General features: G+C 34.2%; 1 protein-coding gene across 2 annotated transcripts in view; it reads right to left on the bottom strand.

Moving 5' to 3' along the window:
• Positions 1-18,036, bottom strand: part of KPNA5 (karyopherin subunit alpha 5) — a 43,854-nt gene that overhangs the window by 4,318 nt on the left and 21,500 nt on the right. For both annotated transcript variants that reach the window (XM_058735067.1, XM_058735068.1), the window contains exons 8-13: positions 16,837-16,936; positions 10,544-10,707; positions 8,377-8,455; positions 6,632-6,757; positions 5,407-5,534; positions 2,241-2,419 (exon numbers count right to left, since the gene is read on the bottom strand). In XM_058735067.1, the coding sequence (XP_058591050.1) occupies positions 2,241-2,419; positions 5,407-5,534; positions 6,632-6,757; positions 8,377-8,455; positions 10,544-10,707; positions 16,837-16,936 (776 nt within the window). The remainder of the gene's footprint in view (positions 1-2,240; positions 2,420-5,406; positions 5,535-6,631; positions 6,758-8,376; positions 8,456-10,543; positions 10,708-16,836; positions 16,937-18,036) is intronic.

Genomic DNA, 18,036 nt, shown 5'->3' with positions numbered 1-18,036 from the left:
GGAGGATACAAAAACAGTGCAAAAATCTACTACATGTCTATAAACTAATAACAAACTATTAGAAAGTGAAATTTAAAAAATAATCCCATTTACAAGTGCATCAAAATGAATACAATTCCTAGGAATACATTTAACCAAGGAGATAAAAGACCTGTGCACTGAAAACTATAATGAAACAAACCGAAGACGACACAAATCAATGGAAAGATATTCTGTGCTCATGGGTTGGAAGAATTAGTACTGTTAAAATGTCCACACTATCCAAAGCAATCTACAGATTCAATATCATCCATATCAAAATTCCAATGGTACTTTTCACAGAAACAGAACAAACAATCCTAAAATTTGTACTGAACCACATAAAACCCCAAATAGCCAGATGCAATCTTAAAAACAACAAAGCTGGAGGCATTATACTCCTGGATTTCAAACTATATGACAAAGCTATAATAATCAAAACTTAGTTGCATAAAAACACATCAATGGAACATAATAGAGAGCCCAGTAAGAAACCCACATATAACATCAATCAGATTACAACAAAGGAGCAAAGAATGTAACATACAATGGGAAATAATAATCTCTTCAAAAAAACAGTGCTGGGGGGTCGCCTGGGTGGCTCAGTGGGTTAAGTGACCAACTTCAGCTAGGTCATGATCTCACAGTTTGTGGGTTCAAGCCCCATATCAGGCTTTGTGCTGACAGCTTGGAGCCTGTTTCAGATTCTGTGTCTCCTTCCTCTGCCCTCCCCTGTACTCTTTCTCTCCCTCTCTCTCTCTCCAAAATAAATAAACATAAATAAAATGGTGCTGGGAAAACTGGAAAGCTACATACAAAAGAATGAAACTGGGCCACTATCTTATACCACACACTAAAACAAACCCTGAATGGATTACTTGAATGTAAGATCTGAAATTCTAAAACTCCCAAAAGAAAACACAGCTAATAAACTCTTTGATATCGGTCTTGGCAATTTTTGGATTTAACACCAAAAGCAATGGCAACAAAAGTCAAAATAAACATGTGAGGTTACATCAAACTAAAACGCAAGGTTACCGTTCCTTGCGTACAGCAAAAGAAGCCATCAACAAAATGAAAAGACAACCTACAGAATAGGAGAAAATATTTAAAAATCATATACTTTAAGGAGTTAATACCCAAAATATATAAATAACTCATAAAACTCAACACCAAAAACAAACCATCTGGTTAAAAAATAGGCAGAGGATCTGAATAGATATTTTTCCAAAGAACACAGATATCCAACAGGTTGAAAAGGTGCTCAACCTCACTAATCATCAAGGAAACATAAATAAAAACTGCAATGAAATATCACCTCACATCTGTTAGAATCAGTTCTCGAAGACTAGAAATAACAAGCACTGATGTGAAGAGAACAGGATCCTGGTGCATTGCTGGTAGGAATGTAAGCTGATGCAGCCACTATGGTAAACCGTGTAGAGGGTTTTCAAAAAATTAAGCTACTCAAAAAACAAAAAACAAAAAAAACCCACCATATAATTTAGCAATTCCTTTTCTGGGTATTTATCCAAAGAAAACAAAAACACTAATTAGAAAAGATACCCACACCCCCATGTTCACTGCAGCACTATTTACAGTGGCCCAGATATATAAACAACGTAAGTATTTACTGATGGAAGAGGAATTAAAAAATTGTGGTATACATGCATATAATAAAATATTATTCAGCCATAAAAAGAATGAAATCTTGCCATGTGCGACACGGATGGACCTTAAGGGCATTATGCTAAATAAAATAAGTCACACAAAGAAAGACGAATACCGTGTGATCTCACTTATATGTCAAATCCAAAAATACAAAAACAAATGCCAAGCTCCTAGAGGCAGAGAACAAACTGGTGGTTGCCCGTGAAGAAGTTGGCATAATAGGTATGAAGGAGGTCAAAAGGTACAAACTTCCAGTTATAAATAAGTCATGGGGATATAGTGTACAGTATGGGAACTATACAGTTCAGAATATTTTATTACATATTTATTAAGTTGCTAAGAGAGTAAATCTTAAAAGTGCTCATCACAAGAAAAAATCTTTATACCTATGTACAATAATGGTTGGTAACTAGACTTACTATGGTAATCATTTTGTAGCATATACAAATATTGAATCATTATCTTGTATACCTAAAACCAACATAATGTTAAACAGCAATTAAAAACAAAAAGAATTGACTATAATGATAAATTTTGAACTGACTGCTTACCATATGCTTCTTCAATGAGAGCACAGTATGGATTAATGCCTATTCCATTTTGCTTAGATTCTTGTTCTCCAAGACGTAGAATATTTTCAAGTCCATTTAAAGCCACTTGGACTATTTTAGAATCCATAACAGTCAATAGGTCACAAAGGGGTTTAATGCAACCTAAGGCTACCAAATACCTTCAGAGTAATTAAAAAAAAAAAAAGTAGAGGAAAAAAATTTTTTAAAGACTTAAATATTTACAACAATGATAGGAAAATATTCTTTAGTGAAATGTTACATAAACAATTAAGAAAAGTACTCATATATAAATTCAAACATGAAAACATTTAAATATTCATCTACATAGGAACCCGAAACTTCTTTTTACTCTCCTACTCTCATTTAACATAATTAGCCATAAATGATATTACAAATATTACAAAAAGATACACATAAGCAAGTTGGTACTTGGGTCTGTTTTTGCATGGCAATATGAATACTAAGAATAGTGGCTTCAAGGTGCTTTTTTTCTTTTTTTAAAGGTGAGCCTATGTACACATATCAGGGTCGCATGGGAGTATGCAGAAATGGAGAGGGAAAAGGGACATTTAAATCAAATTTCCCACAAAAACAATTGTAGCTGATGTTCTAAGGTATCTCCTGTGTTTCAGAAGCACAGAAGGCTTCTAGGAGCAAAACAGGCTCTGTTGTGAATAATTTTAACATATAATATTCACAAAAGTTATTCCACTCATTTTTTAATACTTTGTCCTTTTCTAGTTTTTATTAGCTCTTTTCCATTCTCTATAAAATAAAGTAACTGATTTATTCACTTGGTAAAACGTCCACTAAGCATAAAGGAAAAAAGCATGTGCAGAAGCCAGAATGCATGACTTCAAGGGCCAAATCCACTCCTTATTAGTTATGTGACTTTGAGTGACTGCTCTGTGCCTCAGTTTCCCCATCTTTAAATGGGGATAATAACAGTACCAAGCTCAGAGTGTTGCTGTAAAAATACAGTTAAGAATTCAATAAAGTTAGTTTCCACTCTCTTTTTTTATTTTTATTTATTTTTTTTAACGTTTTATATATTTTTGAGACAGAGAGAGACAGAGCATGAACGGGGGAGGGTCAGAGAGAGGGAGACACAGAATCTGAAACAGGCTCCAGGCTCTGAGCTGTCAGCACAGAGCCCAACGTGGGGCTCAAACTCACGGACCGCGAGATCATGACCTGAGCCGAAGTCGGCCGTTTAACCGAGTGAGCCACCCAGGCACCCCCACTCTCTTTTTTTAAAAAATGTATATACCTTCACTAGAGCACTCACTTGCCATATACTATACTAAAATTGATCAATATATTTGTTGAATGAATATCTCATAGAGGTATGAAGTTGAAGGACACAAAATACATGAAAGTATCTGATATACTCCTGACACTCAATAACTGAAATGATGTAGCACAACTGGCAATATCAGATATTCAATAAATATTAGTGGTATGCATGCTGAAATTAATCTAAGGGGATCTCTTCCCATATATGTAGAATTAATGAAATGGTGAAAATGGTTAGAAAAATAATCACCTTGGACACTCGATTCACACTAATAAATCTAATTACATATGGACGACATAATAATGAATATAAACTGAAAAAATACAACTATTTATAGGTGAACAAAGAAACTTTAGTACCCAAAGCACATAAAAATAATATTAGTATATAAAAAATGCAAGCTAGAACAAAGGAAAGATCTTGTTTTATTACTGCTTATATTCATAACATAATGAAATGGAAATGTAATGAAACAAGTAGAATGGAAAATAAAAAGGAGAGATGTTATCAACATGTAGAAATATAAATCTAAGACAGCAAGATATAGTACAAGTGTAGGCAATAATAGACAAAACCTTCTCAGTGATTTGTAAAGTAGCTAGTAGCCTGACTTCTTTTATAAATTAAGAAATAAATCAAATACTAATTAGAAAATACTTCCTAAATAGGCACTTCAAGAAACCTAAAAAGTCCTGAGTTTCCAGACAAATCCATAGAACAAGAAGATTCTGTAGGAAGTTAGGCTTTTAGACAAATGCAAAGTAGAACCTTGCTATGGGGGAAAAGAGGGTAAATGCACAAGATAGAAAGAAACTCAAGAATTCTGATCGTAAAAGCTGTGATGATTACACATAATAATGATAACAGCAGCTAATCTTAGTAGAGAATTTAATGTTTAAGCACCATGTTAAGCATTTAAATGTATGAATTACATTTAATTACCAAGATACTACCATAAGTACTATCTGTTAATCAAATTCATTTAAAAAATGAAGAAACTGGGGTGCTTAGGTGGCTCAGTCAGTTAAGTGTCTGACTCTTGGTTTTGGCTTAGGTCATGATCTCACAGTTCGTGGGATTCAGCCCCATCCATGTTGGGCTCCAAGCTGACAGTGCAGAGCCTACTTGGGATCCTCTCTCTCTCTCACTCTCTCTTTGCCTGTCCCCTGCTTGCTGTCTCTCTCAAAATGAATAATTAAATTAAAAAAAAATTAAGAAACTGTGGATTAAACAGGTAAAATGACTTTGTCAAGGTCATGCAACTTTTACTGAGGGAACAGGATTTGAAAGCATCCTGACTTCAAAGCCCAGAGTACCTATTTATGTTGTTAGTAAAATAAACAAGTAAATAAACAATAAATGGCTTAGATTCAAAAAGTTATCATAAAAGAGAAAGAATACTAGTAATGAAAAATAAAAGATACCATCCATAGATAAGGCTAATAACCAGTTAGGAGAACATTACTATACAAACAAATGTCTATTTCAATGTATCTTAGATAAGGGATGCTCAAATTCATTAGCCATTTCTATATAATAAAGTTACATGTATGTGACTTTAATGGTCTAAAAAAATTTGCAAATTAATATAGACTGTTCTTTTTCAGATTTTTAATCTCTGATTTTTTAAATACAGTCTGTCAAAGAGAATGGTGTTAATTATCCTTTAATGAAAAAAAAACCTGTGAATGAATATACCTAATGTAACAAATGCTTTCATTTCACATTAAAATGCTTACTAACTGATTTAGAAATAATGTTTTAGTTTCATCAACAAATAAAATGTATTCAGTACTTCATTTAGTTCTATTGACATTTTAAAAAATATCAAAAAAATTTTTATCATACCTTACTTGTTCTGGAGTGCCTCCTGATGTTGCATTAGTTATAGCCCAAGCTGCTTCTTTTCTGGTGCGAAACTCTGCTTTCTGAAGAATCTCAATCAAAACAGGAAAAATATTTGCATCTATAACAGCCTGAGGAGGAAAAATGATACAGCATAATCAATGCAAATACTGTTTTAAACACATTAGTAAGTGGAGAGACTCATTGGTTTTAAAATGTCAGGCTTTTTGGAAATACCTCTGATAATCTTTCTAATCTTTCAACAAACTTTCATGATTGGAGAATATATTAACAGAATATTAATTTTAAATATGATGAAGTACAAGGTGGATAATTTATCAAAATGGATAATTTTTGACTCAAGAAGCTTGGTAAGATCCTAATAAATCACTACTTAAAAGCTTAGAAAGGAAGATCACTACCTATTTATTTTTTTATTTTTTTATTTTTTTAAATTTTTTTTTTAACGTTTATTTATTTTTGAGACAGAGAGAGACACAGCATGAACGGGGGAGGGGCAGAGAGAGAGGGAGACACAGAATCGGAAGCAAGCTCCAGGCTCTGAGCCATCAGCCCAGAGCCCGACGCGGGGCTCGAACTCGCGGACCGCGAGATCATGACCTGAGCTGAAGTCGGACGCTCAACTGACTGAGCCACCCAGGCGCCCCGATCACTACCTATTTAAAACTAGTATAAATCCATCCTTTTTAAAGAGTAGCCATATGTGTCCAGCACTGTGGGCAATTTTATACACACACGCACACACACACACACACACACACACACACACAATTCCTCACTAGACTCCTACAAATTAATGTTATTATTTTAGAGGAGAAAAGTCTATGTTCTTTAAAATACTTTTGAGGGGCGCCTGGGTGGCACAGTCGGTTAAGCGTCCGACTTCAGCCAGGTCACGATCTCGCGGTCCGTGAGTTCGAGCCCCACGTCAGGCTCTGGGCTGATGGCTCGGAGCCTGGAGCCTGTTTCCGATTCTGTGTCTCCCTCTCTCTCTGCCCCTCCCCCGTTCATGCTCTGTCTCTCTCTGTCCCAAAAATAAATTAAAAAAAAAAAAACAAAAAAAAACGTTGAAAAAAAAATAAAATACTTTTGAAGATCTTTTTAAGTAACTCACTAAAAAAAAAAAAAAATCACTGGTAAAATGCTGACTTTTGTCCACACTGACTTATGAAATCTTGCTGTTTTCTTAGATCTGAAAGGTATTTACCTGAATCTGAGCTCTATTTCCAGCAGTGATATTAGAAACAGTCCAGCAGGCTTCTTTTCTGATTGATTCCTTTGGGCTACTCAACAAGTGTAAGAGACACGGTAATGCAGAGCAATTCAAAATTACCTAAAACAAAAATCAGAAATGGAAACAAAGTTTTATGACAAAACAATAACAAAAAAACAAAACAAATGAAAAAAATCCACACAAAAATATACTAATGATTTAATTTAGAAATATAAAAAAGCACTCTGAAAAACTAAATTGGGAAAAAAGGGATTCCTTTCAAAGTAAAACTTAGGTTTTTGCTATCTTCTACTCTCCCTCTTTGCCAAATCTGGTCTAATGCAGGTGCAGAAAGTGCCCTTGTCAAACCACCAAAATGCGAATTAGCAGTACATTCAGAGGTGTGCCCTTCAAGTTTAGGAATACACTCAAGAGTTCAACTGATACAACAATTTGAAGAGAGATTTAGTGACTGGCCAGTATCCGACCCCTAGTTTTACCAAATGAGATGATGGGAAAAAAAAAATCAAACAGGTCGAAAGTACCTGATTCTATAAATGTAAAAAACCTCCAGGTCTACAATAAGGTAATTTTTTTTCATTAAAATGTTTATTCCACTTTTCTTTTATAAAATAGTATGTTCTGCTTTGTCTCTTTACATTAATTCCATGGCATAATTATGTTCCTATTTTCAAAATACCCACAATGATTTGTATTAAATTTACTTGGTGAAAAATGCATGAAGCAGTATATGAAAATTCTGCTGAAGAGTGTATGTTTAAAAGGGCATTCTCATTTAAAGAGCTATTTCAAATTAGAAACTATCAATTACTAAGAATTACCTATTTAATAACTAATGTGTAAGTACCTAAATAGGACTTGAATAAATTAAAACTGAAAGACAATATGTAAATTAGAATAAAATTTATTTAATGGTGGCAAAGGAGAACTGAATGTGTTACAGAGTTTAAGTTCCTATCTTCAAAAAAGACTGCCCCAGATGTAATCTTGACATCACACCTTTTTTTTGGTATGTCACCATTCTCCAAAAGACAGACACAGACACAGACACATGTAGTTACTAATCCGGGAAATGTTTCCTTCCATTCTCATAATCTAGATCTTCAATCTACTAAAAAAGGCCCTCCCATTTCTAACCAATCCCCTTCTAACCTGTTTATAATCAATCACTCTCTCCCTGATAGTTCCTCTTCCAGTCAACCTTATTGTCTCTTAAACACAACTCATACATCTACTTCTGTACCTATGGTCATATAAATCTCTTCTGGTTTACTTAAATTCTTCTCCATCTTTAAAATACAGTTTAATTACAACTCCGTTATGGAATCTACAAAGATTTCTCAGCACAGTGATCTCTTCTTAAAATTTTTTATCGCATTTACTGACCAATCAGCTCTCGTCAAACATATACTAAACTTGGGCAATTTACTTTGTTTTAATATGTATTTTCTCCTCAATTTTATCATAAATCCCTCAAGAGCCTACCTTCTATCTTATACTTCTTTACATCAATATATATCTAGGATAGTGCTTTCACACAGAGGTATTTGAGGTTAATCACTTATTACCAAGAATATGCTTATTACCATTACATTGTAGATGTCTATATAGTTGTGGCAATGCTAAAGTCTTGATTAATATGTAACCAAGTAGTATGAAACTAGGTAAATTTCTTAAAATCCATTATGTTAACAATTTATATTAAAGTCTGAACTCACCTGTGTTTGAATATCATCACCAGTCACAATATTACCAACTGCTCTTAATGCAGGTGAAACAACTTTATAATCATTGTGCCTAAAAATAATAAAAATACCAACTTACATGATATATGAGAGTTAAAATTTACCCAAAAAATGCAAAAATAGTACAAAAATACCTGTATACTCTTTACCCAGAAATCCCATTCAAGTTCCACTAGTTACCCCAGTAACACCTTTGTAATAAAGAATCTAATCCAGGATTATGTATTACACCCAGCTGTCATGTCTCTAGTCTCTTTCAATACAAAAAAGTTCCTATTTTTTTCTTTATGATCTTGACATTTTTGATGATCATAAGCCAGTTATCTGTTTTTCCTCCAATGTATCCTCATGATTAAGACACAGATCACCTACTTTTAGCTGGGACATCACAAATGCTATAGTCTTTTCATTACATAGTATAGCATCTGACACCTGTTTTTTCTACAATAGTGGTGCAGAACTCCAGTCAATTAGGATGATGTTTGTCAGATTTCTCCTCTTTAACATTACTGTTTTTCCCTTTATAATTAATATTTTGGAGAGGATATACTTTTATACTATGTAAAATCCCATTCCTTATCCCACTTTTACCACTACTTTCACCATTTCTTGATGTGTATTGTTTGAATTATTATTCATATTGTTGCCAATGATGATTTTCTAATACCATTATTTCAACTGTATGTCTTTTCTACTTTATCTATTGATCTACCTACTTATTTTAGTATGGACTCATGGACTCCTATTTTATTCAATACGTTAGTTTGGTTCTTGTTAATGAAGAGTAGTAAAAACCAAGATTTTGTGTGTTCAGCTTTTTAATATAGATGTATCTCTACTCCCAGGCTCTTTAAGAGGATAAACACACACACACACACACACACACACACACACACACACACACACACACACATTTATTTCTACATCTCTTTATGTTAAAAGCCATGAGTTCACATTCAAATCTCCAGTTCTAATCTAATACCACAAGATTACTCTGGCTTTCCTCCCTTCCATATTTGTATTTCCATTCTCTTAGAATAAGAAACTGGCTTTTTTTTTTTATCATAATCTCCCCACACATGACCAATCTTCTGATCTGGCTAGGCTGTTATCCATCATTTGTTGGCTCCAAACCTTGTTCCAGCCTGCCTGCTCTTCTGGTCTAATGGGTGCCACCCTCAAGCTTGAGCCCTGATACCCCCATTAGATGTTGTCCTCAGACTGGAGCCACAACCCCTTATCAGACCTCTCTTCTTTGTACTGTCTGCCTTGTTTGTTTTTTTGACAAAAGGAAGGAATATAGTAAATCTTTTTTTTAAAAAAAGGATACAGAAACCATCTTGAAAATTATATATATATATAACATATATATATATATATATATACCATATATATATATATATATGGTATATATATATATTTTTTTTTTAGAGCAAGAGAGGAAGCAGGGGAGGGGCAGAGGTAGAGAGAGAAAGAATCCTAAGCAGGCTCCAAACTCAGCACAGTGCCCAACAAAGGGCTTGATCCCACGACCCTGGGATAATGATCGGAGCTGAAATCAAGAGTCAGATGCTCAACCAATTGAGCCACCCAGCCACTCCAAGAAACTATCTTTTTAAAACAAGTTGTCTTACAAGTTTTTAACTTCTTTTATAGAAAATATATTCTTTTTAAAGAAGGTAGCAATAACAGCCCAGCAAGAGAAATACTAACACAAGTGAAATACTAAATGTTTTCATTACATGGACTTTTACATAAGTTAGTTATTGTAATGAACAATTAACTAGATTACAGGTTCTGTAAGAACAAGTACTGTGTTCTATACTTCATTAACAATATCTTGTACAACACTAGAGGCAATAGGAATTCCATATATACCTGCTGAATTAAATCCCTCCCACTCATTAAGAGATTAAAATTAATGAAATATATTAATGAAATGATTAGTTCCAACTAGAGGATATGAGATGCAAATTTAAGCATTATAGCTTTTCAGCATTATAGCTGTTCTGAAAAGTGGGGTTGATGGCTTTTTAATCCTTCCTGAAGATGGTGACTCTTGAGATATTTACAAGGCCATTACTCTAACTGCTAGACTTAATACACAATCATACAATTATTTATCATAAATTATAGTTACATCAAAAGTTCCACCAATCTTCGACAGACTCCAGAATCAATGACTGCTTGAATTTTATCATTGGGTCCATCAGAGAGATAAGAAAGGGCCCAGCACACATCTGCTAATACATCTGGGTCACTGCTAAACAATAATCGTGACAAGACATTTAAGCAAGGTGAAACCTGGAAGAAAAGAAAAGAGCCAATATTTAACAATTTTCTCTAAGACCAAGTTTCCTTAGGCAAATGCAGAAACTCATTTTAAAACAAAAATTTAATAATACAAAAGTACCAGCGAAATTAACACATTCTATTATTTTAAAATTATGATCAGATATATGAACATATAATTATTTCCAATTAATCTTAAATAAGATATGTGGTAATTTAAAGCTTTTTAGGGTAATGAAATACATATTTGAGATGCTCTATGTTTAAATCATACACATACACACCTAAAAAAGGCATATCAAAACAGAGGGAAGTAAAAATGTTAAAAGTGTCTAATATAATAATCATGGAATATGATACAACATAAATGAATCTCAACCTACTCATCATATGTACATTATTGGAAATAAACCTAATAACAGTTGAGGATTAAAGGTGTAGAAAATACAAAAAGAAATCTGAAAGGTTTTTAAATGGAAGTCACTACTAAACTCTACTTCTTAATGTAATGAAACCCTGAATCTTCAATTAAACACACACACACACACACACACACACACACACACACACACACACCAGAGACTTAAGCCCTCTAGCATTAATATTACAACTAATTCGCTGTGTAATGAGCACATCACTTCATCTCTGAGACTCAGTTTCCAATTCTGTGAAACAAAGGCTGAATTAGATAAATTTATGATCTTTCCTTTCTTAGGTCAGACAGACCTAGATTCATTAGCTGTGTGACCATGGGCAAATTACCTAACATCTCTGAAACCCATTTTCTTCATTTATAAAACAGGAATAACACAGTCCTGTTAAATTATAAGAATGCACATAGCATCTCAGAATAGTGCTGGCATATAGTAAGCACCGAGACTGAGATGTTGGTTGGCTCTTTTTACTGCCATGATCAGTATTGATTCTATATTCCTTAAAGTTTTTTTTTTTAATGTTTGTTTATTTTTGAGGGAGAAAGAGAGAGCATGCATGTACACACACACATAAACACACACACAGGGGTGGGCAGAGAGAGGGAGACAGAATCCTAAGCAGGCTCCAGGCTGTCACGGCGGAGCCCCGACACAGGGCTCAAACTCATGAACCGTGAGATCATGACCCAAGCTGAAATCAAGAGTCAGACAGTTAACCAACTGAGCCACCCAGGCGTCCTTGAAGTTTTTTTTGTTTTGTTTTGTTTTGTTTTATCAGCAACCTAAAGTATCCCTTCTATCTCAGAAAAGGGCTGTATGCTAAATTTAGATATGCTACAAAAAAGAGTAATGATAGCTTTTTCATGCTTAGTATTTTATTTTTATTCAAAAAAAATTTTTTTAAATGTTTACTTATTTTTTTTTTTCAACGTTTTTTATTTATTTTTGGGACAGAGCGAGACAGAGCATGAACGGGGGAGGGGCAGAGAGAGAGGGAGACACAGAATCGGAAACAGGCTCCAGGCTCCGAGCCATCAGCCCAGAGCCTGATGCGGGGCTCGAACTCACGGACCGCGAGATCGTGACCTGGCTGAAGTCGGACGCTTAACCGACTGCGCCACCCAGGCGCCCCAAATATTTACTTATTTTTTGAGAGAGAGAGAGACAGAGAGAGCGAGCAGGGGAAAGACAGAGAGAGATGGAGACACAAAATCCGAAGCAGGCTCCAGGCTCCAGTTGTCAGCACAGAGCCCAAGACACGGAGCTCGAACTCATGGACCGTGAGATCATGACCTAAGCCGAAGTCAAACGCTTAACCAACTGAGCCACCCAGATGCCCCTCATGCTCTAGTATTTTAGATGAATTTTCTCTTTACCTTAATTTTAAAGACTGCCAGGACATAAACTATAACCTTCTAAAAATACTTATCAATGTTCTCTGCTGGGCCGTCTCCTGTAAGGATGACCCTAGGGCCCTGGAACAAGAAATAGTTTCTTTACAAAATAGATGTGTTTGTAAGTTAGTAAAACAAATCTGCACAACTGGATCCTTCCTGAACAATCATGCCTTCACCCTTGCCAACCACCTTCTCTTCCTTGAACAGAGAAATGTGTAAATTATTTTTAAAGCAAATATAAATTTTTGAGTTAAAAAATTCAGCATAGCTAATCCATATCTTTGTACTGACTTAAAAAACAGTGAAGTACTACATATTTTTAAAGGACGCAAAATAAAATTATTTCTGATTCACTGTCTTCTCAGAACAAGGAAAAGAAGAAAGAGAAATACAAATTCTATCTCTGAGGAGTGCAGTGGACATCTGTAATCCTGCCCGTAATATATAGGGGACACGATTATAAATGAGGAGGGAAAGGTGGCACCTCAATGCCTGGAGAGGTAGCTACCAATAAGAAGGAAGCTTAAAAAAAAAAAGAAGAAGAAAGCTAATTTATCATCCAACTATCATCCCAAAGATCTCTAGAATCAGAGGTACCAGGTATCACAGAAAACACAGAAGAGGAACAGTGTTAAAACAGAAAGAGCTTAAAAATCTAAATGGGAAACAGGTTAGACTCTGGGTCCCTACCATATAGGTAGGTGTCTAATATTCTCAATGCTACCAAAGACTAGAGGTTTATTTTAAGGAGAAGCTGAACAAACAAAAAGTGAACTACAGAAACTGAACTTTGGGGTATCAGGCATAGACAAGGTTGAAATAAAGCACAGGATCAGAAATTCCAGAGTAAAAGTTTACATACTAACTGAAGAAATCCTCTAGCCCTCTTCCAATACCCAATTCTCACATCTCCAGTAGTATTATCTATATACCACACCTCAACCCAATCTATTTACTTTCCAGCAGGAGACTGGAAAATCGTCTCTGGAGACAGTATGATCTCAGAAAGCATACTGAAATTTGGAGTTCCTCAGAGAAAACATGGTTTTGCTGTCCAATTACTCTGTAATGAAGTCCATGAAATGATGAGTCTAAACACCCACCTATCTACCCATTTTCCATTTAGCTTTTACTGCCTGCTTCCTAAGTATGTCCAGAGTACCCAAGACCACCAGTTAAATGAGGAGATCCCCCAGTAAAAATGAGACTAACTAAGACAAACAAACCATAAACAAAACAAAAATATACAAAAAAACAGAGACACCAGAAAAAAGAAAAGCTCAAAAAAACTGTAAATCCTCACAGATACACAATTTGCTAGGTCCATAAAAGAAGCTTATAGAAGAAGTCTATATAAAAATGAGCAGAAAACAAAAAAAAAAATCTTGAAAATATAAAATATGATTGTAAAAATAAAAATTTCAAAAAAAGTCAACAATACAGGAAAAATCACAGAAAATGTACGCAACAAAAGTCTTAAGCCCTTTTAACGTGAATTACACTATAAGCTTGGGATATATAAGTAAACAAGAAGAGACAAAGATTCCTAACTCTAAGGAGTTTATATTTTAATGGAAGATTTTTTTAAATTAATATATGTAAAAAATTTTAAAAACACATACTATGTTAAAGGATGCTGAGGAAAAAAATTAGATTAAAATGTGGAAGTCAGTGGCTGGAGGCAGTGACAGATTACATTATTATACACAGCAATCAGAGTAGAGCTCATGGAAAAGGTGATTTATAAGCAAGCAGTTAAGGAAGAAAAGGGAATTAGGTACATATTAAGCAGATACTAAGCATTAAGTTGTAGGCCAATGGTTCTCAAAGTGTGGTCCATGGACCCCTGGAGGATTCCTGAAACTTTCAGGGGGCTCTTTAATGCCAAAACCATTTTCATAATTATTCTAACACATAATGGGTCTTTTTCACTTTGTTGACATTTGTACTAAAGCTACAAAAGCAATGGTGGGTAAAACTATCAGTACTTCAGTATAAATCAAGGCAGTAGTGGGGCGCCTGGGTGGCTCAGTCGGTTGAGCGTCCGACTTCAGCTCAGGTCACGATCTCGCAATCTCGCGGTCCGTGAGTTCGAGCCCCGCATCAGGATCTGGGCTGATGGCTCAGAGCCTGGAGCCTGCTTCCCATTCTGTGTCTCCCTCTCTCTCTGCTCCTCCCCCGTTCATGCTCTGTCTCTCTCTGTCTCAAAAATAAATAAAAACGTTAAAAAAAAAAAAAAATCAAGGCAGTAGTACCAAAATGTACCACTGATCTTTGAATTTTTTACCTCCACATACTTAGAAGGGGAGAGAAACCCAGTTTCATTTAAGAATTAACTTGTTGAAACAGTTAAAACTACTAATTTTATTAAATCTCAACTCCTGAATACATGTTTTTTTGAATACATTATAAGATCAAATGGGAAATATGCACATACACATATATATACATATAAAATATATTTTAAGGGGCACCTGGATGGCTCAGTAGGTTAAGCAGCTGACTCTTGATTTAAGCTCAGGTCATGATCTCATGGTTCATGAGTTTGAGCCACTTGGGATTCTGTCTCTCCCTCTCTGCCCCTATCCCATTTGTGCACTGTCTTTCCTTCTCTCTCTCAAAAATAAATAAATATATATTTAAAAAAAATAATCCAATACTGTTACTAATAGGGAAAAAGGAAAAATCAAACATGGCATTTTAAACTAATTATATATTTACAACTATCTCATAATTATTATTTAAAAATATACACATACAGATGCACACTATTTTAAAAGCAGAGGAAGGCAACAAAACCCCAAACGCTTAAAAGGAATGTATTTTAAAGAAAGAAATTTAAAATGAAAAGCAATGCATAAACCAAAGTTCACGGAGTAAAATCTCAATTAAAGTAGCATTTTTAAGAGGTAAAATAGATTACTATGATTGCTAAAACCATAAATATAATTAGCAAGCAAATTCTACATGCAAGTCTAAACATATAAATAGCTGGTAAAAGATTCACCACCATCAGTTGAATGGACCCTTATTATCTCCTTAGATAAAATATGAACATTTTCTTTCCTTCCAATTGTATAATGATCATGCCAAATAATCAGCTTTTTTATATAGGTTTTTTTCTAAGGCTGTTTGAGGGGTACTTGTGTACCACATAATATTCTTTTCCTTGTATTATACACGGTCCAAATACTCATTTCTTCTTTCACTATTAAAGTGAAAATTATAAAAAATCCTTTTATACTGAATAAGGCCATTGTTGCAACATTGTTTTATAATATGCTTCTTCGAGGAGCTGTGGTACAACTTATGCAAAACTTTTCTAAGATATATATCTCTTAAACCAAATTTCTGATTAAAATAATAATTTTGTTCCTCCTTTTAGCATACTTTACAATGCTTTAAACTAGCTCTTTAGTCATATTATGCACTTGTCAACAAACATGGAATAGAATAAGCATAGATGGTAGTATAAGAATTTTATGAACTATGATTGAACCCATAACATGCTATGGGGTGTGGAGAAAGATCAACAGAATCATGGTACCAATGAGATTTTAAAGTCGTGTTGGCAGTTCACATGAAATGTGGCCAAATCATCCATTTTTAAAACTGGAATGGTTAAAGCATAAATGAGAAGGCATACTAATTCATGCATATTTTTGAATAAGGAATTTATTATTTTTTGCCCCCAGAAATGTTATCACTAAATCCACACCAGATTTTGAGCTCTTGTTCCTCTTTAATTAATACTGAATTCAGAAGAAGTATAATGATAGCCCAGAAATTTACCTACATTCTATTTTTTTAACAGCATCTTATTGGTAAGACAATAGAACTAGACTGGGAATTTATTAATAATAATCTACTCTTTTAGCAGAATATGAGGAGATGGGGAAAAAGATATTCTAAACAGATAAAAAGTACACTGGGAAAGCAGAAGCCACCATGGACTAATTACTTTTCAGATTTTACAACTAAGAGTAGACCTGGATGAATTACCTTTACCTTTTTAGGGGCTTCAATTTCCTATAAATGAAAAGGACTAGACTAGTGGATTTCTAAAGTCAACATTAACGTACATAAACACCAAGTGACAAAGTGACAATGGTTGCTGAGGGGCAATCATGAGGTAAAGTAAGAGCAGAAGGGAAACTTCTTTTCCACTGTATATCTCAATATTGTCTGGTCAATAAAGAAAATAATTACCAAAAAAGGCATAATGTTTCCTTCGATCTCTAAAAATCTATTATAAGGAGATTTAAACATTTATATAGATAGATTCCTTAATTTGTATATTTTATTCATACCTTACTAAAGTTTGGAGGAGGGTTTTTCCCTCTACATAAATTTGAGAGGGCCCATACAGCATTTCTGGTTGTTGTTAGTCTGTTTGAATTTGTTAATAACCTGCCAAAAAAAAAAAAATAAGAAAGAAAGAAAGAAAGAAAAAAAAGAAAAGAAAAAAGAAAATTGTCACTTTACATTCATTTTTTCTCTTTAGCTATTTTGTATCATAAAGTATAAAAATTCACAATATATTTCATAAGGTAGTCAAACCCAAGTGGTAAACTAGGAAAGGGGAATTTTAAAAATAATTATATCCCCAGAAATAAAAATATATATCACCACTTTATTTTTAAAAATTGGAATCTATGATCTGAATAGATTTTTACAAGACATAAAACATGTCAAAATAAAGGGTGTCATGGAAAACTGACTCATTTCTATATACTTTAAAAAGAGTATTGGATTACTTTTTTTTTTACCATGAAAATAATACATTATACTTTTAGGAAGCAAGGTATGTACACAGGGTCAAATCAAATGCAGATCAGCTACTGAGAAGAGATGTTTTGTTCTGAATAGATTGTCTCTCAGTATATTTGATCTGCAACCTGCTACAGCTATACAGAAACTAGGTTTAAAAAAAAAAAAAACCTCTATTCTGTAGTGACATCAGCAAAAATGGTAGAGAAGGTAACTTTTGCAGCTTGTCCCCCACTAGAAAAAAATATATAAACAACAACAAAAAAATATGAAAACTCTGTCAGAATCAACTTTATCAGAACTCTTGAAGACAGGGGCACCTGGGCAGCTAAGTCACTTAAGCATCCAACTCTTGGGGTTTCAGCTCAGGTCATGATCTCACAATCAGTGAGATGGAGCCTAACCCCTAGTGGGCATTGCAGTGCTGAGCCTGCTTGGGATTCTCTCTCCCTCTCTGCCCCTCCCCCATTTGCAAGCACTCTCTCTCAAAATAAACATTAAAAAAAAAAAAAAAGAAATCCCAAATACAAAATCTAACAGAGTGTGCTGTTAGGAAATAGAAGCAAAACAGCAAAGACACTCCAAACCCAGCATAAGAAGAGAAATAATAAAGATCAGAGCAGAAATAAACAATATAGAATCTAAAAAAACTGTAGAGCAGATCAATGAAACCAAGAGTTGGTTTTTTGAAAAAATAAACAAAATTGATAAACCTCTAGCCAGGCTTCTCAAAAAGAAAA

The sequence above is a fragment of the Neofelis nebulosa genome, chromosome 6 (genome assembly GCF_028018385.1).
Source record: "Neofelis nebulosa isolate mNeoNeb1 chromosome 6, mNeoNeb1.pri, whole genome shotgun sequence".
Lineage (NCBI taxonomy): Eukaryota > Metazoa > Chordata > Mammalia > Carnivora > Felidae > Neofelis > Neofelis nebulosa.
Note: the sequence above shows the minus strand (reverse complement) of the source record. Positions and strands in the feature narration are given on the sequence as shown.